The 22048-nt window shown below is 34.3% G+C and overlaps 2 protein-coding genes and 2 long non-coding RNA genes across 4 annotated transcripts; 1 reads left to right on the top strand and 3 right to left on the bottom strand.

Annotated features, from left to right (window-relative positions):
- Nucleotides 1–1860: 1860 nt before the first annotated feature.
- On the bottom strand, nucleotides 1861–4409 carry LOC110376713 (GDP-D-glucose phosphorylase 1). The gene is made up of 6 exons (XM_064039474.1): nucleotides 4096–4409; nucleotides 3823–3952; nucleotides 3393–3543; nucleotides 3010–3112; nucleotides 2415–2712; nucleotides 1861–2001 (listed from the first exon to the last, which is right to left on the bottom strand). Exons 1-6 carry the CDS (start codon nucleotides 4249–4251, stop codon nucleotides 1892–1894), a joined length of 948 nt encoding a protein of 315 aa, XP_063895544.1. The 5' UTR covers nucleotides 4252–4409; the 3' UTR covers nucleotides 1861–1891.
- Nucleotides 4410–5691: 1282 nt separating this feature from the next.
- LOC110376694 (uncharacterized) lies at nucleotides 5692–7032 on the bottom strand. The gene is made up of 3 exons (XM_064039536.1): nucleotides 6667–7032; nucleotides 6359–6463; nucleotides 5692–6014 (listed from the first exon to the last, which is right to left on the bottom strand). The coding sequence occupies exons 1-3, from the start codon at nucleotides 6940–6942 to the stop codon at nucleotides 5715–5717; spliced, it is 681 nt and encodes a 226-aa protein (XP_063895606.1). The 5' UTR covers nucleotides 6943–7032; the 3' UTR covers nucleotides 5692–5714.
- Nucleotides 7033–8880: 1848 nt separating this feature from the next.
- Nucleotides 8881–11891, top strand: LOC135118214 (uncharacterized). The gene is made up of 3 exons (XR_010277431.1): nucleotides 8881–9001; nucleotides 9441–9599; nucleotides 11570–11891. It is a non-coding gene; the product is annotated as an uncharacterized LOC135118214 (long non-coding RNA).
- A 3634-nt stretch (nucleotides 11892–15525) lies between these two features.
- On the bottom strand, nucleotides 15526–20224 carry LOC135118183 (uncharacterized). Its single transcript, XR_010277414.1, has 5 exons — nucleotides 19435–20224; nucleotides 19145–19210; nucleotides 18140–18214; nucleotides 16713–17793; nucleotides 15526–16065 (listed from the first exon to the last, which is right to left on the bottom strand). It is a non-coding gene; the product is annotated as an uncharacterized LOC135118183 (long non-coding RNA).
- Nucleotides 20225–22048: the final 1824 nt, after the last annotated feature.

Raw genomic sequence — 22048 nt, 5'->3', positions numbered from 1 at the left:
CATCATCATCCTCCGAGCCTTTTCCCAACTATGTTGGGGTCGGCTTCCAGTCTAACCGGATTCAGCTGAGTACCAGTGCTTTACAAGAAGCGACTGCCTATCTGACCTCCTCAACCCAGATACCCGGGCAACCCGATACCCCTTGGTTAGACTGGTATCAGATTTACTGGCTTCTGATTACCCGTGACGACTGCCAAGGATGTTCAATGACAGCCGGGACCTACAGTTTAACGTGCCATCCGAAACACAGCTATCTTTGAGAGATATTAGGTAGCTATATTTTTTGGAACAGTGATCCAGGACTGTTACTAAGGAAACACATCCCTTAAAGTGCGTCTACCAGACTGCGCTGAAAGCTGGGAATGATTTAGTACCCATCCGGAGTAGTTAGGAGACGGACGCGTCCGCGGTAATTGACATGTCCTATTGCATAACTAATTATTTCCATTCAAATTCAAGATGACAGTAAAACAATCGAGAGCTTTCAAGCGTCGCGGCTCCGCCACTCCAATGGACGGGACGAGGTGACTTTAGTGCTTCCAACATTACTTCAAGATCTGGGGTAATGTTGGAAGCAAATCAAGCACCTCAAATATTGAAGCAGGGGGGGGGAGGTAAATTTGGGGGGTTGTGTGAGAGCAGAAGGTTTTGTAACTTATGAAACTAAAACTAGGTAGGAAGTGTAGGGCATTAGGAATCTTTCATAGTTTCGAAACCCTTTGTTCTGCGCGCAGCACCTGCTCTGCTTCAATATTTGGTGTGCCTTTGTAGGTCAGGTAGGTATCAGGCCGTATATCACATGTTATTGTGATCTACGGTCTCTTCTACACTTGAAAGAAAGGAATCATGAAGGACAAATAACAAAAAGCTAGATACTTATAAACAGTAATTGTACTTCTGAACAAATATTGTACCTAAAGTACTTATGTATTGTATGTGATATAAGTATAGGTACCTAGAGTTAAGAACAAATATTGTAAAGTGGATTAGGCCTCAAGGGGATACCACTTTAAAAAAAACGCACCTATTGCTCTACCTCCGGGGTGGTGTGGAAAAGAGCAAAATGTTTTGATGACCAACAAGGCTATATCATGTTTTATGTTTCAACTACCAGCTACTTCAGTATATTATACCTACGTACCCGTTTTACTAGTAGGGTAGGTACGGCCCCTAAAAATGGGCTTCAGAAACAGGAATTTACCTATAAAGATTTAGTTTTGTTCATCTAGTCTTAGTTTATAACTGGTGGGGAAATGCAGCAAGATTAGACAGACAAAACGTGCTGAGCAGTACCAAGCTAATGCGATTGTTAATTGCGAATAAAACCTTATTTTTAGACCTTTCATATATCGACATTATCATACATGGGCGTGGCCAGTCGTGGGCACATGGCACATAGTCAGCATTTATGTACCATGAGCGTACAGAACCTATATACCTAAGGTTTTGTCAATTTGAAGATTCAAAAAGTAAATGCAAAAAACTTCAAATTAACAAAAGACGCTAGCGTAGAGAGTACAAATCTTATCATAGGGAAATTCGGAGGCACTTTTCTTGATAGTTAGAGGACTGAATATTGTTTTGTTTTTATTTAGCGTCGAAAGTGAATCGCAGCTTGCCCCAGCGTGGCTACGCCCATGGTAGCAACTCTAATTTTTAACCGACTTCAAAAAATCTCAATTCGACTTTTATTTAATGTTTTTAAATAGGTACCTATTAAGTCAACCAATATGTCGAATCAACCGAATGTAGATGTTTTTAGAGGTGAGGCTTAGAATTTAAGGAAGATTTGCGTTCATGGTACCCATTAAAATCAGTTTGTAAAATTAAAATTCACTTTATTTTAATATTCTACTATTTCAATGATTCCATAATTGCGCTAAGGACACTTTTACAGTAAGAGTTTGATATCTTCACATATCTTATTGAAGTCATCTGGAACCCATTTTGCCAGCTCTTTTTCAAGATCCGCAGCTTGAAGATTTTTGAATTCTTCTAGATCTGCAAAATATTTTTTGTTTGTTAATAGCTGTTCTCTAACGTTTGACCTGCCTCTTACTTCGTCAAACTAAGTCTCGCATCTGGATAAAAAGAAACTCCTGCTACATTATCTATCTGCCAGTGAGTCCCGTCAAAATTGTTTTAGGAAAATGCTTCTTTAGTGGCGAGAAATCTACACTCATATGTATTATAAAACTGGAGTGTTCGTTTGTTTACTTGAATTGGTTGGGTAAGTAGAATCGTAGATACGGTACTTTACACAAATGAATATCTATTCATACGAGTAGGTATGATTTAGCTGTACTTATTGATAAGTATTAAAAAGCTGACAGATTTGTTTGTTTAGTCAAAACCGGTAACTTAACGATTTGCTACCACTGAGATTTATAGTAAATAAATATAGGTATATTCACCATAAATAGGAAACCATCCACTGAGTTCCAACACAGCCACATTAAAAGCTGCCAGTTTCTTAGCACCTGTAGTACTTCTCCGAGGCCATATAATTACGCACACATCGCCATTGCCATCCAACCTTCTTTTAGTAAAAAGTATATTGTGAGCTATGGATTTGTTTAAGAAGTATTCTAGAACTTTCCAGACCTCTTTCAATGTTTGTGCGTAAGATAGTTTTTGTAATTGGAAACAGAATGCTGGTACTGGATAGGTTTTGTCTAAGCAGTATGTGTTTCCTTTTATATGGTGCCATTTCTGAAAATAAATGATGAAATTATACTTTCAAACATTTGACAAGGATATATTATTTATATTATACTAGCTTCCGCCAGCGGCTTCGCCCGAGCGGTGTGTTGATAAAAAGTAGCCTATATGTTAATCCAGGGTATCACTTATCTACATACCAAATTTCAATCACATCGGTCCAGCCGCTTTTGCGTGATTGAATAACAAACATACATCCATACATTCTCACAAACTTTCACATTTATAATATACATATAAGTAGGAAGTAGGATTATACAATACAAATACAATATGCATTCTACTTACCACTTTTTCAACGTACAGTGAATTATTTTCTACAAAGATATGGTAGTGCAAATGGTTGACAGATGCAAAACCACACATGCTGTTGAATCCGATTCTTACGTCCCTGCAAAAATATAGAGACATTTATTTGTACATAGATTTTATTTTAATTTTACGATAAGACTACTGCCACAAATAAATGTTTAAATAGATAAGTGGTTTAACCTTAAATAAAATATCTAATAATTAACCAACTTCCCAAAATGGGAAGGCATGTGGAACCTAAACCTTTTTTTGTTTTTTTACTTTTGATTTTGTAAGCTTATTAAGACAATGATATTAATTTATAAAACTGACCAGTTATTATAACTATGATGACAAAAAATATATTCGTACCTACTCACCAATCCTCAACAAGGAACATGATTTGTACTACCAACTGCAAGCTCTCCAGTGTTACTACTTGAGGCAGGCATTTGTTCACCGAAGGACATATCAAGGAGTGATAGCGGGATATCGGACTCACATTCACTAACACTGTGTGAGTATCTGCATCTGTGGAATAAACAATCTGATATTATGAAAAAAAATAGAGAGTATATAGATATTAAAGAAGTTTTCAGTACTTCATAGTTATAATAATATTATAGAGTGATCCAAGAAGGTTTGTGTGTATGATGTACCTACTATGGATACAATTCAAGAAAGGGTGGACTAATGGTTGAATTAAAATAACTTATTATACAGTTATTCGATAGTTATTGTTCTCTATTACTTCATTGATATGAGAAACAGAAGTTTATAATTAAAATAACTGCAAATCATCAACATTACCTTCACTTATGGAAAACAAGATTTCTTCAGGCGATACTTTGTTGAAATTAAACTTGTTTTCATCAAAAGGTTGTTGAATATTATTCATTGCTTCTGGTGTTCTTCTTTTGGTTTGCCGATCTGGATTTAACTGGAAAATAGAAAACAAAGATTGTGAATTGTTGGATTTCTTTCTCTTTACCCGGAGTCATAGAATTCGAAATTGGGGGCAAAAGCTTAGACATATCCCGGAACGCAGTACGTAATAGATTATGAGAGTACATAAGATATTACCTGAAGTAAGTATTTTCCATCTACAATTCTTTCTTCCAAGTTTTCAATTTTATATCGAAATATGTCCGTATTTTTGTGGAGTTCCATCCATTTTGCCGTCAATAAAGTTAGGAAACTTGTAGAGCTTTCACTAGTCAAATCACTTAATTTATACATATTGTTTTTAGCTATGATTTTGCCTCTCAATTATGTATTTATTTGTTTGTTTTGATGATTTTCTAACCTTACTGATAACGTCAACTGATCTGATAAGGCGACGTCAGTGTACTGTCACTGTCATGATATTTTTTTAATGATTGAAAAGCAGTCTTTTGGGTGTTCATTCCTTTACCCAACAATGGGTATTGTAATAAGTCCTTTCACTTTGCAACTAGCAATCTGTTATATTCATAGAAGTGGTACAGTGGCGTTCTTGACAGTTATTTTATCTTGTCCAACTTGTCAAACAATTCACTTTTTAACAATTCTTGGTCACTATAACCAGTGGCGGCGTAGCATCAGATGGCACCCGGGGCGGCTACCTATTTAGCACCCCAAAATTTCATCTACCTGCCATCAGTACCGTGTGCATTTGTTTTTTAGTTTTTGGGATACAAAAATACCCAATTAAATCCAAAGAAATGCGCTCGCGGCGCGAAATTTTTTTAGTTTAGGGACACAAAAGTACCCAAAGCAGTTAAAAGAAACCACTGTAAATTCTTGAAAAGCCGCGATCGAAGCGAGCGCGAAATTTTTTGAGTTTAGGGATACAAAAGTACCTTGAGGCAGTTAAAAGAAAGCACCCCAAAGTTTTGTAAAGCCGCGAGCGTAGCGAGCGCGAAATTTTTCGAGTTTTGGGTCTCAAAAGTACCCAAAGCAGTCAAAAGAAAGCATCGTAAATCTTGGAAAACGCGCGAACGTAGCGAGCGCGAAATGTTTTGTGTTACAGGACACAAAAGTACCCAAACCAGTGAAAAGAAAATAGTGTAAAGTGGAATGGCCGCGAGCGCAGCGAGCGCGAAATATTTTGAGTTTTTATGGGACACTCGAAGTAGTTAAAATAATGCAGTGTGAAGTGGAAAAGCCGCGAGGGTAGCGAACGCGAAATTTTTTGAGTTTTGGGTCACAAAAGTAAGCGCAGAATAAATAAAAATGTGTAAAGAAAAAAAAAACCGCGAGCGAAGCGAGCGCTTTTTTTCTAACTTTAAGGAATTCATTTAAATAATCAGTTAATTTATTGTGATTTAGGCGCGAGTGGGGTGCGGCAAGGATGTGAGTGGAAAAGAGGGGTGACAGTCGGACTGTGTCACCCCTCTCAATCCCGTGGCGATGTCTTGGGCCGGGCCTGCACTGCGACTGGTAGGGAACCTAGACTTTGCAGATTACGAAAGCCCTCCGTGAATGGTCCCTTTTGCCCGCGCCATCCTGGTCGTGCAGATATGTGCCGACCGAGATGGCACCCCCCTAGACGTGGTACCCGGGGCGGACCGCCCCCTCCGCCCCCCCCTTACGCCGCTACTGACTATAACACTGGGGAAAATTATAAAACAAGTAGGAAGTACAGTGTAATAGATCTTCTGGAACCCTCATTTTCTTTATTAAATGTATTATATTATTCTACATACAAAATTTACAATCTTTTACCGCAACTCCGGTTTCACATTATTTGGGTTTTGCGGGTTATCTTCATTATACAGCAATAATAATTCCATTATTTTATTAGACATTTGTGCAGCATCATAGGAACTCATTTGTGACAACTTAGTGGCCACTAATCTGCCTATTTGTCCATACTTTGAGTTATCTAAACCGAATGTATCATTTTGAACGCCTCGGAATACATTGAGTATACTATTAGCTATGTTGTCACAAGTTGTGTCATCTTCATTTGATTTGTCTGAATTATCATCACAGGAGTCTTCTTGTTTCATTGAATCAACCTGGAAGCATAACAAGGAATGTTCTATTCAATGGCGAAGTAACTGGATCTGTAGGTTCAAATATAATAAAGAGGATTTTTAGTAATGGACAAACTCAAAAATTACTGGATTGATTTATGATGTTTGTTCTTTCAATGTTAGAAAGCTTCACCTTTCCTGACTAACATGGGCTATATTTTATCCCGGTAGGGACAGTAGTGCCCATGGGATGCAGATGAAACCATGGCAAAACAGCCAGTAAGATTATAAAATTTGTTGATACAGCAATCTTATTCCCACTATGTAAGTAGATACTTTGAGTTGTTGTAGTGCTTGTCTGTACAAGTGTATTATGTATTACTTACTTTGAAGTCTTCATGATTGAACTCAATGGAATCTGATTGAACATTTTTGTTTGCCTTGAGTAAAAACTTGCATGCATCCCATAAATGCCATGTTATTTTACATGCCTGAAACAGAAGCATATTTCAAATAAGTACTATAAATAAAAACAAATTCTAATGAAATTAAGTGACTTCTCCGCCCCTAAGACGACCCACTGACCGACTTAGCAATATTTTAGGAGCATATTCTTAGGTCCCTTTCCTCTTTTCTTTTGAATCTTAATTTCCAGAAAAAAGTTTTTACCTAGGCAGGCCAGAGCTTAACATACCTCTCCATTGTTTTTGGCTTGACTTGCTTTAATTTTTCGTAAGTAATTGGCAAAGGTAGATCTTATATTCGTCCAGCGATCTTTAACAGCTTGGCCTGTGAACTCATTACCGTATTGTGAAGCGAATTCTGCGTAAGTTTTGTCCCTATATTTCACCGAGGTGTATTTCGGATGTTTCGGATTCCAAATATTGGGCCTGCTCTCCATAAACTTGACCAATTTTAAATTCATTTTCCTCGTCCAGAATACTTTTTCTTTCGCGAACTCCGAAATCATTTTCTTATGCTTAGTTCTAACTAATAATAATAGGGATAATATGAAAAGTTTAATAATAAATACAGCTCAACTTGTTTTTGTTTTCGTGCCTTTGTCTCTTTGTTTGACATTAAAAGCAGTGTGACCATAGTGTTTACTAACAAATCTGCCTAAGACCACGGTGCTATAACTTAGAACAAAAGTGACCGAATCATAGCCGACCAATTTCAGTAGGCTCCTGCTTTTATAGGTACACATTTGGTTTAATAGATTTTCAATTTACCCGTATAGTAATATCAAAAGTTTGTCTTACTTAACGATAGATGGAGCTTTTCTCAAAATATTCATAGGTTCAGCCCAAAGATAAGTTTCGTTTCACTCAGATATTCTTAAATAATCAAAATATTTTTTTGATAAATTAAATTATATTATGAGTTACTACACCCTTCAAATACATTTTATTATCATAATACGTTTATTTAAATGGATAAAATTATCCACAAATGCAAATATATTAATTTTTGGAGCTGCTTTAAATGAGGGAAAAACTAAATAAAAGCTTGTGAAAAGGAACGCAACGCAAGTAAATGTCAGTTTGTTTTCAAACAAAATATTCCGTTTTTCTCTTTCGAGTGAATGGATGCGCTCCGAGTATTTTGTGGATTTTTCTTGACGACTTGGCTTGTAAGGACACTGACGATACTGCTTTTAAACGTAGACCTGGAAAAGTTTTGGATACCGACGATATCGCTTTCTCTGAACGACCCTTGCATGAAAATCTGGACTTTGTACTACTTTGGTAAACTGTTTGTGTTGTTAATAAACATGAACGCGAGCAAGTGTTGTGTGCGGAACTGCAAAAATACACGTAAGTACAAATTATGAGGTATAATAATTTTATATTGCTGATAGATAGTTGCAAGGGTGGTACCGGTACGGGTTTGGTTTAATTAGAAGTCAAACTTACTGTCTTGCCTCTTTTCGAAGAGTGATGTTTCCCTAATATAAATCTAAATTTGTGAAAAGTGCATAGAATGTTAATAACAATTAAATCTTAGCCACTGGATAAAAATTATCTGTGTATTGTTTAAAACTATCGGAGTTTATGTAATAAACTAAAAACCAAAATTTGAATGGGTATTTTCTTTTAATTTTGCTAGATTTATTGGTTTTAATAAAGTATGAAATTAGTAGTGTTCACCTTCAGGATAAACGACTATAAGTTGAACCAAAAGGTACTTCCCATTGATCTAGAACATGAAATTTTGTAAGACGTTGAGAATGTCTCATAGCACAAGTAAAACCATAAAAAAGTTACATGGAATAATTTAGAAAAGATAACTTGTATGTTGCATTTAAAATCAGAAATTCCTTTTTTTTTCATTAAGCTGACCATTACCTGTGCAACCTACATCAAATGTGTGCTTTGTGTGTTTTTTATTGAATTAAGGTCTTTTTCTATTAAATCGATAGTTGGGTCAAGAAATAATATTTGGTAATTTTTCAGGTCCAGATACTACCTTGCATAAGTTCCCTGATCCAGAAAAAGAGTTGGATAGATTTAATTCTTGGATTTTTGCAATTGGTGGAAATGTTTTAATGATGGATCCCAAGTCTATCTTTAAAATGGAAGAATTTGCCACTCACATTTTAACCCAAAATTTTATACTGCGAGCAAAGACTTAGCAAAAATGCAATTCCATCATTGTTTTATCAGGTATGACAATAAATGTATGCAATAACTATTTCTAAATATACCTACTGTTAGCAGAATTGAACTTGTGACTCTTCTCTCAGTTTTTTAGTTGTTCAAGCAGTTTTAGTGCATATGAACTGGCCCCACACTTACAAGACTGAAACCATATGAACTTACACCACAAATAGCTTCTCATATAAAAATTTAAATGGCCATATTAGAGTGTCTACCAGTAATTTTAACAATTATCAGATGATCATCACCTTAAACAATCATGACATTTATTAAAAAACATACTCTATTCTATTTCAGGTGTTCACTCATCTTTGCCTGTTCAGCCTGCTCCATCAATTGTTGAGCAACCTACCCCATCAACATCTAAAGGTACTACTAGAATTGAGGAGAACTAATCAAAAACCGATAAATCCATTTTGAACTCTTTTTCATAAAATGATAAAAACCTTCTAGCATAGTGTAATATATACTCTTTTAGTGTAAGAAAAGAAACTATTTTTAATGAAAATTTTATAGTAAAACTACCAATAGATATGATTGTTATTAAGGAAATATTAGACAAAGAAATATGGAGATAACGGCTTTTGTTCAAGCCATTTTAGATTTACCAGGCTTAGATCGAGTCTGGATTTATCCACAATTTGATCCAACCAACTTAGATTAATTTTTTATTTCAAACTGATCTAGAGTTAAACTGATTGTGATTCTGCCATTTTTGGCAATTCTATCCGAAAACGAAATCCATATTAAAATATTAATTTGACTAAATAATAATTTACTGAACTTTCGTTTAACTGAACTATTTTAGGTATCCACTCATCATTGCCCTTACAAGATGTAACTAACATGACAAGGGAAACCATGTTTTCGGGTCAGAGATGTGAACAGGTGCTGCAGCCAACTGTTCTACCTCCAAATCAGCCGGCTCCATCAATATTTGAGCAACCTGCCCCACCTACATCCAAAGGTACCTTTTTTATTCAATTCATTGTTACATGTAGCATACTGATTACATTTTTTCGCAAAAGTCGGTTCGTGCAGTGTTTGAGTATATTTATGTTACTGTAAAACCCCGATCTACGGTAAATCCTAAGATTAACCAGTAAAACCTAAGATTTACTAACCCTTAGTGGTAAAAGTACGAAAACTTTACGGACTTTTACCACTGAGAGTTGGTAAATCTTAGGTTTTACTGGTTAATCTTAGGATTTACTGTAGATCGGGGTTTTACAGTATACATTAGGGTGGTCCAAAATTTTCATTTTTATTTTTTCAATATAGCCACCCCGTAAATTTGTTACACGTATCTATAGTATTAACCTAGTAAAATTACAGCAATCTATCTTTAGTGGAAGGGGGTGCTCAATCAAGTTTTATTTTTAATTTTTTCTAAGAAATGCCTGATTTTGACTTTTTTTTTATTTTTTTGAGGAAGATTAGCAATTTATACTCCACGTAGTGGAACAAAACACAAAAATAATTTCTATAGAGACATCCAAAAAGACATAGTACACATAATTTTAGATTAAGAAAAAATAACTTTTTTGCATCTAATTGTTTCATGACCTACTTTGTTTTTTTGGATTTGCAATATTTAAATACTATTTTTTAATAAAAGAAGTTAATAAAAAAAAATGTTTCATTTAAATTCTGACTTTCCCATATTAATTTTTTTTTTCATAAAATTAGTTTACTTTAAAGTCGATGAGCACCCCCTTTAACATAAGATAGGGGGCTGAAATTTAAAATGGATAATAGTATAGATATGTGTAACAAAATAATGGGGTGGCGAAAGTTCTACCTGAAATTTTTTTTTTCGCCATACATTTGTGGACCACCCTAGTATACATATTATATTATTATATATGTATACAGTTACATATATATGTCACCGTAAGATTACAAACATCGTTAGATTACAATCTATCTCGAGAGATTGTAAACTGTCGAATTATTGTGAACCGTAATATCTGATTGCAATTTAACGCATTATTTTTCGCTATATTATAATCTATCGATGAGAAATTGTCAAATTGTCAACTGTCCGAAAGCTCTCCCTGATTGGTCAGTCTTTTTGTTAGATCGACCAATAATCCGTTCTGTTCCCATGGAGTTCCCGTAGAGTTAGGAATGAAATAGAGGTGTCAGTTAAATAAAATAAATGCTCTTCAAAAATTCTTCAAGTATTTATTATTTAGTACGAGTATGTAATTAATATTCCTGACATATGGAGAGAACAAATTGTAAGGAAATATTTATTCTTCAAACACAAATTGAAATTGGAAACATATTGATTTCTGACACTTACGCGAATATTAGACATTAAAATAAAACTACTTTTACGGATTTTATCGCGGTTATATTACATTATTTAATCCCGACGTTTAAAACCGACCGCGATAAAATCCGTAAAAGTAGTTTTATTTAAATGAAATTGGAAAATTATAAGAAACAAAATAATTAGGTAGTTTGTCTTCAAACACAAATTCATTCCTAACTCTACGGGAACTCCATGGCAATAGAACGGCTGGTCGTGATTGGTCGATCTTACAAAAAGACTGACCAATCAGGGAGAGCTTTCGGACAGTTGACAATTTGACAATTTCTCATCGATAGATTATAATATAGCGAAAAATAATGCGTTAAATTGCAATCAGATGTTACGGTTCACAATAATTCGACAGTTTACAATCTCTCGAGATAGATTGTAATCTAACGATGTTTGTAATCTTACGGTGACATATACACCCACAATACAGGAAAAATTCCTAGTGTGGGGAAATGTTTCCACTCTTCCTTGTAATCAATAATGACATTGAAAAGCCAAAAGATAGCAGTTATAGTAATGAAATGAATGATAGTGTTGCTTCATTTTCAGACTCATCATACTATTATAACTGAGCTATCCAGAACTAAAGTCATAATTCGTATTTTCAGGAAAACAAGGTGTCAAAAGAAATATTTTCAGTTTTGACACAGAGACAATTATGCTAAAAAGTAAAATAAAAAAATTACAAGGACAAAAGGATTCTGCAATGACAAGATTGAAGAAAGCATTAAAATTGTCAGAAAATGCAACATTTAAGAAAGCACTTAGCAAATTTTCACCAGCAGCAAATATTTTCACCATGCTACAATTTCGAGAGTCAGGGAAGCATAAATTAGGTTGCCGATTTAATAAGGACGAAAAAGTGATGGCCTTATCCCTGTATAAACAGGGGCCCAGAGCATATCGCTGGCTAAGAAAGTTTTAGTACTGCCTTCCCACTAACACTTACCAGGATGATCTCACGGGCTTCATTGCACCCCGGAATTAATGAAAACTTATTTGAAGAATTAGAAAAAAAAGTGAAAAAAATGAAAGAATCTGAAAAGTTATGTATTTTGCTTTTTGACGAAGTTGCCCTAACTCCACATTTCGATTATAATAGAAGAACAGATCAAGTGAGTGGTTTTGTAAATAATGGCACTACCGTCAATGACAAAATTGCAGACCACGCTCTAGTATTTATGGTGAGAGGCGTACAAAAAAATTATAAACAGCCAGTGTCATACACATTTTGTGCAAGCACCACACCAGCATTAGAATTGGCTTCACAAATAAAAAATTTAATAAGGAAATTACATGCCATTGGGCTAAAAGTAATAGCAACTGTTTGTGATCAAGGTGCCACAAATGTAAGTGCCATTAATTGGCTCGTGAAAGATACAAAAGAAAATCAGTTGCGACAAGGAAAAATTCAAAAAAATAAAACATTTGAGGTAGATGGAGCAGAAATAATACCACTGTATGATCCTCCTCACCTAATTAAGGGAATTAGAAATAACTTACTGACAAAAAATTTGGTGTATCAAATGGATGGTCAAGAAAAGACAGCCAAATGGGATCATGTCCAAGACCTTTATAAGGAAAATCCTTCATACAAGGGGATAAGGCTGATGCCTAAATTGACCGATAGGCACATAATTCCCAACAAAATATCGAAAATGAAAGTCAAATGTGCAACACAGGTCTTCAGTCGCTCTGTTGCAGCAAATATGGGATACCTTGCAGGTAGGGAGTAAAAATAACATTGACATTTCAAATTGTTTTATTTAAAGCAATACTCTGTGATTCCTACTTGATAAACTTTAAACTGTAAATAATTTAAGAAATGTTTTTTTACAATCCACCTTTTTCAAGAAATGTGCGAGGGTCAGTGGAGTGTCATACTTTTACTGACTACTCAACCCACTTTGTTCCTCCTGGAGCCCTTTGTGTGCCAGGGCCATGGTAACTTTTACAAACCACCCCTCTGCCCTAGCAGAACTGAAATTCTGACCAAACCAAACAAATTAATTACCTTGTTTAAGTTGTTTACGAAAATATTGTCATTTGGATTCACACAGTCCAGTCCAAATAGTTATGGATAACTTTCATCATTCTCCTGCTCATCCCAATTGATACTTCTCTATTGTCATCCCAACAGGCACCTCGCAAACCATCCGACGATTATTTGGTCTTCCTCTATTCCAGTTATAGATAGATAATTTGTAAATATTATTAACTAGCTTCCGTCAGCTGTTTCACCCGCTTCCTGAGGAAACTACTTCCCGTACCCGGATAAAAAGTTGCCTTTGTGTTATTCTGATGCATAGGCTATGTTACTGCTAAGTTTCATCAAAATCCGTTCAGCCATTTGGGTGTGAAGGGGTAACAAACATACACACATATACACTCACAAACTTTCGCATTTATATATTAGTGTGACGTGATGTGGTGTGATTATACATAATTTAACAAATTGAATGTAAACTTTCAAGTGAAGTCGATGTTAATAAATTTATCTTGCTTTTTCAGATATGGGAATTCTACCTGCAGAATGTCAAGAAACAGCAGATTTGCTTTTATTTTTCGACGAGCTATTTGACTCCGTCAACGGGAGCTACGACAATTCAAAAAAAAGGGCCGGAAAACCGTTGCTTGGACCAGTAACTCCATATTCAACCCACAAAGCGGTGTGGGCAAATTCAAAAAAAATTCTTAAATCCATGAAATTTTGCGGTAATCGTAAATCTGGTACTGTACCCTCAATTGTAAATTGGTTGCAGACAATTGAAAATATTGAATATCTTGTCGATGTTTTAGCCAAGCAGTATAACTTGACGTCTCTATGGATGAGACATTTCAACCAGGACCCCCTAGAAAATTTTTTTGGCTGCATTCGAAGCCATGGATATCGGAATACTTCGCCATCGTGCGTTGGCTTCGAAGCAGCCTATGCTTCCTTACTTATTAATAATTTTAGCAATACGCATTCGCCGGGGTCCAACTGTGAAGTTGACAAATGTTTAAATTTTAAATCTCTAAAAAACCTCTTTTTTAAGAAACCTGAGACGTCAAGTTATACAACGGAGGTTGATTTTGATGATGTCAACAGTGACAATATCTTTGTAGATCTAGAAATTAAAAGACAAGATCCAAAAATAAAGGCACAATTGGAGTATGTGACAGGATACGTATTGCGTAAATTAAAAATAAGAAAATGCGAAAAGTGCAAAAAATCATTTTATAATGAAAATAAAGAAAATACTTCCATTAATTATAGGGAATATTTAAAAAATAAAACAAGCCTTACGTATCCGTCCATCTCACTAATGACATGCTTTTCAAATATACAAGATATTGTCACTGATATATTAAAAAAAGATTGTAAAAAGAAAAACATACGACAGTATATGAAAACAATATTTTCAGTTATTTTAGATTATAGTTTTATTCGCTGCAACCAACACAAAGTGCAATTAATTTCAAAAATTGAAGATACATGCACAAATCTTTTTATTTATAACTGGTGTAAAGACACCAATAAATTGCTAATAGGGTCACGAAAAGATTACGACGTAAAAGATAAGGTTCAGGAGTTGGCCTACAATTATTGTAAAAAAAGAATTAAATAAAGGATTCATATTTTATATCTTTTGTTTTATTTTTAGAAATCTACTACTAAAAGGAAATATTGCTACAAGGAATGAAAACAATACAAAGCCTACTGCACAGAGTACATTACAAGAATAGAGTTATCAGTGGCCAATGCAGTACAGCGCCATCCTTTGTTTATTTTAGGAACTACAACTTGCTATGTATATACCTATAGCTAGCAAAACCATTATATAGCTCTGTTGCACAAAAATCTTACCTAAATCTGAATTCATCTACCGTTTCGTCTGAACTGATGTTTATGATAGTACAGAAAAATATTAATTATCAGTACAGAGAAACGGTAGATGAACACAGTATAAAAGTTCTAAGGGAATAAAAAATAAAACAATCATTATTATGATTTGATAATGTGTCTTTTATTATAATAAGTAATAGCCCGTTCTTTAATGCTATCATCTTCATCTTTTTCTGTCCTGGTGCCATTTAATAACAAATTTACATCCCGGCACCAGTTATTTATAAAAAATCTTGAAGAAAAGTCAAATAAAAAATCTGTCAACTCGCTTTTGTGGTCTGGGCAAGTCAAAAAACTAAAATCTATGACTGTGTACAAAATTGTCTTTATATAATTTTTATGCGAGGCATATCACTTTTCTTTTAAAATATAAGTGACTACGTCTTGGATTGCAGAGAATAGTTTTGTTGTGTTTTCGGAAGGGTAGGCGAGTGATTTAAACGAAGAGTACTCTCTTATTTTTATATATTCATTTATTTCTTGTTCTTCTTCTTCATTACAATATAAAATTGCTTTACAATTTTGCAATTTTAAATACATTTTTTTGCCTGTTTTATTACATAGCCGGTTACGTAGCTGAGTTGGCTTATAATTTTGGATTACTTTTTTTCATTAAAATCTATAATTTCGCAATTAATATCATCGATATCTATTTCATTTATTTCTGTGAGTTCATTAATATCCTCCTTTTTAATAAGTAGTCCATTGATTGAAAAATTTTACAGTCATCTTCTTCACAATTTGACCCTACAGAATGACTACTTGATAAATTATTTATTAATAAGCTTGCAAAAGCTGACTCAAAGCCAGATGGGGTTGGTGATATATTTCTGTATCCATGAGACCGTATACAGCCAAAAAAATTCTCTAATGGATCTTGATTTAAGTGTCTCATCCAGAATGATTTTATATTATATTCATTGAATGCCTTATTTTTTAAAACTTCAATATTTTCCAGCGTACGTAACCAGTTTGTAATTGATGGCACACTACCTTCCCTTCCTCCTCTACCAATAAACTTCATAGATTTTAAAACTTTTTTTGCCCTCGCCCATACCTTACTGTGATCAGATTTTGGGGTGACTGATTTTAACAGCACTTTACCGCTTCTTTTTTTTGAATTTTCAAAACTGCCATTCATAGAGTCGAAAAGTTGATCGAAAAACATCAATACGTCTGCGGTATCTTTGCACTCCGAAGGAAGTATTCTTTTATCTGAAAAGTAGAAATAAAATTAATTTAATTTAAATGATCCCTAAGAAACTTTGTATTGCATATTACTAGTGATCAGGTAATTGGTGCTTTATGAAACTTCGAAATCATGTTTGGTATAATGACTACTAGCTGTCCGCCCGCGATTTCACCAGCGTCGTGAGGGAACTGATAAAAACTATCATTATGTTATTCCTCGGATTTAAATCTATGTCTATACAAATTTTAATCTCAATTGGATCACTAATTTTTGAGTTTACTCAACACACAAAAATACAAATCTTTCCTTATTATATTAGAAACCTCATTTGGAACCTCGATTGGGATTAAACTTGGCAGTAATATAGCCTTCATCGGAAAAACATATAGTAGTTCCCTCAAGAAGCTGGTGAAACCGCTGACGAAAGCTAGTTTTCTATAAACAAACACATTATCAAGTTTTAGTAAATACTTTAGGCTCAGGAAAGTGTATAATTACCACTTATCTGTACAAATTTTATTATAGGTATCGGGACAGATCTTGAACGCTCGGCGTAGAGTGGGGGCGCTTTTCGCATTGTAAACTCAGTATAACCCAAAATTTCGCATGTGCGCAGCTGAAGGTCAGCATTCAAGACCCGTGCCAGTACTTTGCGTGTATTACTACTCACCTGCTAGGTATCCCATACTGGTAGCGACTGTTTGACTAAATATTTGAGTTGCCATCTTAACCTTCATCTTGGGGATTTTCTTTGGATCAATGTGGGCTTCTGTAAGATTTTTAATTAATCGTATACCTTTATAAGAAGGATTTTCCTCATGAAGTTTAATTAGGTGGTCCCACTTCGCAATTTTAACTTCATCTTCTATAATGCACTTCAAATTCTTGGTAATTAAATTATTCCTAATCCCTTTTATTAAGTGGGGGGTGTCAAAAATAGGTATTATTTCCTTGCCATTGACTTCAAATATTTGATGCTTAAAATTTAGATTTTTTCTTATATAATCAACTCTTCTTTCTTCTATCAATTCGTTTATAGCGCTAACATTTGTAGTCCCTTGGTCACAGACCGTTGCAAGCACATAAAACCCACACTGTTGCAATTCGGAAATAATATTTTTATTAAAAGTTTCAAATCTCCTTTGGAAGTTGTTCCTTTGCAAAATGTGTAAGCCAATGGTTGTTTGTAATTATTTACAAACCCTCTTAACATAAAACAAGTGCATGATCCGCTATGTTCCTGTTTGTTTGTTTTCCATTATTAATAAATCCCGTAATGGCATCTCGTTTTCTATTATAGTCATAATGGGGTGTAATAGATATTTCATCGAACAGAAGAATGCATAACTTTTCATTTTCTGTCATTTTTTGGGCTCTTTTCTTCAACTGGTTAAATATCCTTTTGTTGATTCCTGGTCTTAGACCAGCACAGGAAATCAGACGACTCAGAGTGATAGGAGATGGTAAAATAAATATTTTACTGAGCCATCTATATGCTTTTGGGCCCTGTTTGTACAAACTGAGAGCCATGATTTTTTCGTCCTTTGTGAACCTTCTTCCCATTTTTCCTTTTGAAATTTCGCGAAATTGCATGACTGTAAACAAGGCTGCCAAAGTCGAAAATTTTTGTAAGCACTTCTGAAAAGTGGTATTTTCAGAAAGTCTTAAGGCTCTTTTCAGTCGTGTGGCGTAACTTTCTTTCTTTTGTTGTAACTTCTTGATTGTTTTTTGCAGATTCGCTAAGTTTGGTACTGAAAAAAAAAAACCTGTTAAAAGGTAGGTCAATTATCTCTTTCATAGAAATTGAAAACTTAACTTATTCAAGTGCGACTTTGACATAATGAGATTTTCAATTAATTATTTTGGAGGAAAATCTACTTCAGCCCAATCTTCCTCTCTATGTGACCAAAAACTCTATTCTCTATTTTGAAATTCTTACTGCAATATACAGTGTAGCGATAATGTTATCAGTATCACATAAAATAGTACACAGTTAACTATTGATCTAATAATTGTATTAAATAAATAAACAATTTCCCTAGTGATAACCTTATCGCCACATAGTATACTAATACAATCTATGAAATAAATATTTACCATTTTTTGTCATTGCAGCTGCTTGTTTTAGGGAAATATGTTTTACTCCTGAAGTCTTTACAGGTTTGCCTAAATCTGAAAAATTAAATTAATGCATTTATGTATAAACATAATAAAATATATATATATACACTGCTGAAGAACCAGCAGGTATGGTATACATTACCTAGGCAAAGTATTTAATGGACAATCAAATTTGCAATTTTTCATACATTGTTTAACCCTAAACACCCCAAGTATTCTATAAATTGCCTAGGTATTGTATAGAATACTTGAATAATACACATTGATGGTAGAAAATAAATATATCTACCATACCTATCAACTGATTTTAATCCAAACTAATATAATAAATGCGAAAGTAACTCTGTCTGTCTGTTACGCTTTCCCGCTTAATCCTCGCAACCGATTTTGATGAAATTTGGTACAGACAATCTTTAGACCCCGAGACAGAACATAGGCTACTTTTATTTCGAAAAAAGGGATGAAGGGGTTGAAATAGAGGTTGAAAGTTTGTATGGGATTTCTTAATTTTAAAAGATAAAACCATGAAACTTTATATTTAAGCACTTGATAAGAAATCATTAAACATTTTTCTAGCATTTTGAAATTTCGACCAGCTGGGGGTGAAATAAGGGTTGAAAGTTAGTACACAAGTTCATCAAATATCACGTCATAAGAAACAAAAATCGTTTGTTCATTTTGAAAGTTATTTTTTACCAGTGTGGGGTGAAATAGGGTTAAATCCCTACTTCCCTACTAATATTATAAATGCGAAAGTAACTCTGTCTGTCTGTCTGTCTGTTACGCTTTCACGTCTAAACCACTGAACGGAATTAAATAAAATTTGGTACAGAGATAGAGTTGACATTGAGAAAGAACGTAGGATAGTTTTTATCCCGGACTTTTGGAGAGTTCTCTTGGAAACGCGATATAACCGAACTGGACGCGGGCGAAGCCGCGGTCGGAAGCTAGTTAAAACTATAAGTGTTTTAAGAAATTTACCTGCTTCTGCTAGCTTCTCAAGTTCACTGGTCTTGATAGATATTGGTTCACCAGAATGAAGTGGACCTGCCAAAATAAGTTAACCAGTTCTGAAGAAAAAATCACAAATAATTTACAAAATATTTTTTATACCAATGTTAAGTCAAGTGCAACAATCATATATTAACTCTATCAAATAAAAAAACTTACTACTTTAAAAATAAAGTTGATGTGACAATTAAACTTTTTCACTTTACTGAATAACACTAACATGCTTTCAAGATTACCTCAGTAACAAAATTATGGCTTACCTGCTGTGGATGTTGAAGGTTGAGCAAATATTGGATTGTAACTGGTCACATTGGTAACATCTGATAATGGTCTTTACAAGGTATGCCTGTAAATGAAATACATATACTTTTAGAAACTTTTGATAAAGCACTTATTCTTTTTTTTTTAATAAATTGTGCCTGTTTTTAATCTTTGACGAAGGAAGGTTATTTAACTTTAAAAATTCTCTCGAAAACAACTTCCTTTTGCATGTAGTGTCAGTCACATTTATATTTTACTAAATAAATGATATTTCAAAATATCCTTGGTTGGCATTTTTTCTCTATAGAATAATTGTTGAAACTGCTACAAAGCCATGTTTAAATTGAAACTAAAAACATAGTACTAATTGTAATAATTACGCAAAACAAAATGTAAATCGTGTCAAATGTGGAGTCGGTCACATATTTAATTGCCAACTTTTTACTGCAGTAAAATTTCTCATTCCCAAATAAATAGAAAGTGTTTTGAGCAGTAATGCTTATTCAAATTACGTTCACAGGCATAGCGCTAGTCTACATCTACACTAATATTGTAAAGAGGATAACTTTGTTTGTTTGTTTGTAATGGATAAACTCAAACACTACTGGAAAATTTTTAAAAATTCTGTCACCATTAAATATTTATATTATCTGGGAGTGACATAGGCTATATTTTATCCAGGTATGGGGAGAAGTTCCCCCGGGACACGGGTGAAGCTGCAGAAAACAGCTACGTACAGTCCACCCACGGTTTCACCTACATCCCAAGGGAACTACTTCTCATATTCAAATAAAACTATCCTATGCATGACAGTATTTATCCAGCAACAACTTGTCTCACTTGTTTCCCAAGTAGATACACCAGTAGTTTTTGAGTTAAATCTTTCCTGTTAATATTATACTAGCTGTCTGCCTGCGGTTTCACCCGCATCCTGAAAAATCCTGGGTGTCAATCCAAGTCTTTCACCGGGTTTTAATCTATGTCCATACCAAATTTTATCTCAATCGGTTTAGTAGTTTAGAAGCCTATTCAATACAAACAATCAAGTCTTTCCTCTTTATAATATTAGTATAGTATAGATAGTTACCTATATAGTAATAGTATAGATAAAAATCTATAGTTGTACTCAGGCAAAAACACATTTCAAGTACCTTTTAAATGCAAAGTAGGAACTGCATTAGCACTTAATCTTGAACTTCTTGTATGGTATTTACTTTCGAAGTGCTTGTGGCATATTTTTCTGTTTTGAATACAAATTGGTTATCCAAAACCAGAATATCTCCCCCAATTGAGTAGACCCAAGATCTAAATCTGTCCTCTTCCTTATCGGGGTTGGGAAATGAATGCAAAATAACATTGCAATCATCACCTGTAAATGAAGACATATTATTATTGTTCTACGGTATCTCCTATAATACTGTACTGTATATACTTATAATGGGAAAGTCCACATTAAAATAGTATATTTAAAACTTACTGCGAGTTGTAGTGCAATAACGAACACAACATCTGAACGGAGATCCCATATCGTCAAATCCAAATCGTAAAGAGAAAACTCGGAGTCCAAAGTAGTGCGCACAGGTGTAAAATTAAAGCGGAGATTTCGGTGTCCTTTGGAAAGCAAACGTTGTCGGAAAAGCCACAAATATACGGAAAAACAGGAGAACGCACCACACAACACAATCAACAACTTTTAAAGGGTACCGGCCGGACGCCATGACATATATGCGTTCCATTACACACAAAAATTTACAAAACCACTTGGAAAAAACCAAAGCGATTTTCTACCTTAATAAATATCAAGTAACAACAAGTAAGTGTAGATCACATGTGTAGACATATTTTGTTTATGATTTAGATGCTTTGAAGTTTGCATTCCTCTTTTTTTTCTGAAGAAAAAGCTTATTTCAAAGTTAGAGACGTAAGTATTTTGCGTATAAAGAACTGACAAACAGTCGATAGCAACACCACATTATAATGTTGCTAACGAAAAAAAATATACAAAATTGAACAAAGCGCCACCTCTCGTTAATTTTCAAAACTAAATATCTTAACCAGCCTCCGTACATAGTTTTTCTATACGAACTGTTACGACCGTGGCCTACTGTAGATTTGAAGGTGTAGTTATACGTATATATCTTGATGGAAAGTTGTTCTTACTTATTGCCAGAGGGCGCTATAAAATGTTCGAGTGACGTCTCTATCTCAGTATATACAATGTACTCTGTGCCTAAGACTGCCTCAGGAATCAGGATGCAATAAAATAGCCAACACCTACATTAATTAAACATGTAAAATAATTTCGCGAAAGTAATAGCTATTTGGCTTTTTGAAATCACGTTTTGTCGAGGATAACAAAATATGTATGATCCTTTATTTATTAATCAACATTCGTAAACTATCAAAGCAGACACAAGTTTCCACGCACCATGTTTAAGAGCGAATTCGACCGAAATAGCAGAAATCTGCTATTAATGGTAACACCAATTGCAATTGACATTGACATTTCAAGTTAGTTTGAAGTTTTGTTGTTTCAGTAACATTATAACAGATGGTGTTGTTTCAAATTATCAAAAACCTCACTCTTCATTTTCAATAAGTGTAAGCAGAAGT

This window comes from Helicoverpa armigera, chromosome 19, assembly GCF_030705265.1.
Source record: "Helicoverpa armigera isolate CAAS_96S chromosome 19, ASM3070526v1, whole genome shotgun sequence".
Lineage (NCBI taxonomy): Eukaryota > Metazoa > Arthropoda > Insecta > Lepidoptera > Noctuidae > Helicoverpa > Helicoverpa armigera.
This window is presented reverse-complemented; position numbering and strand designations above follow the sequence as displayed.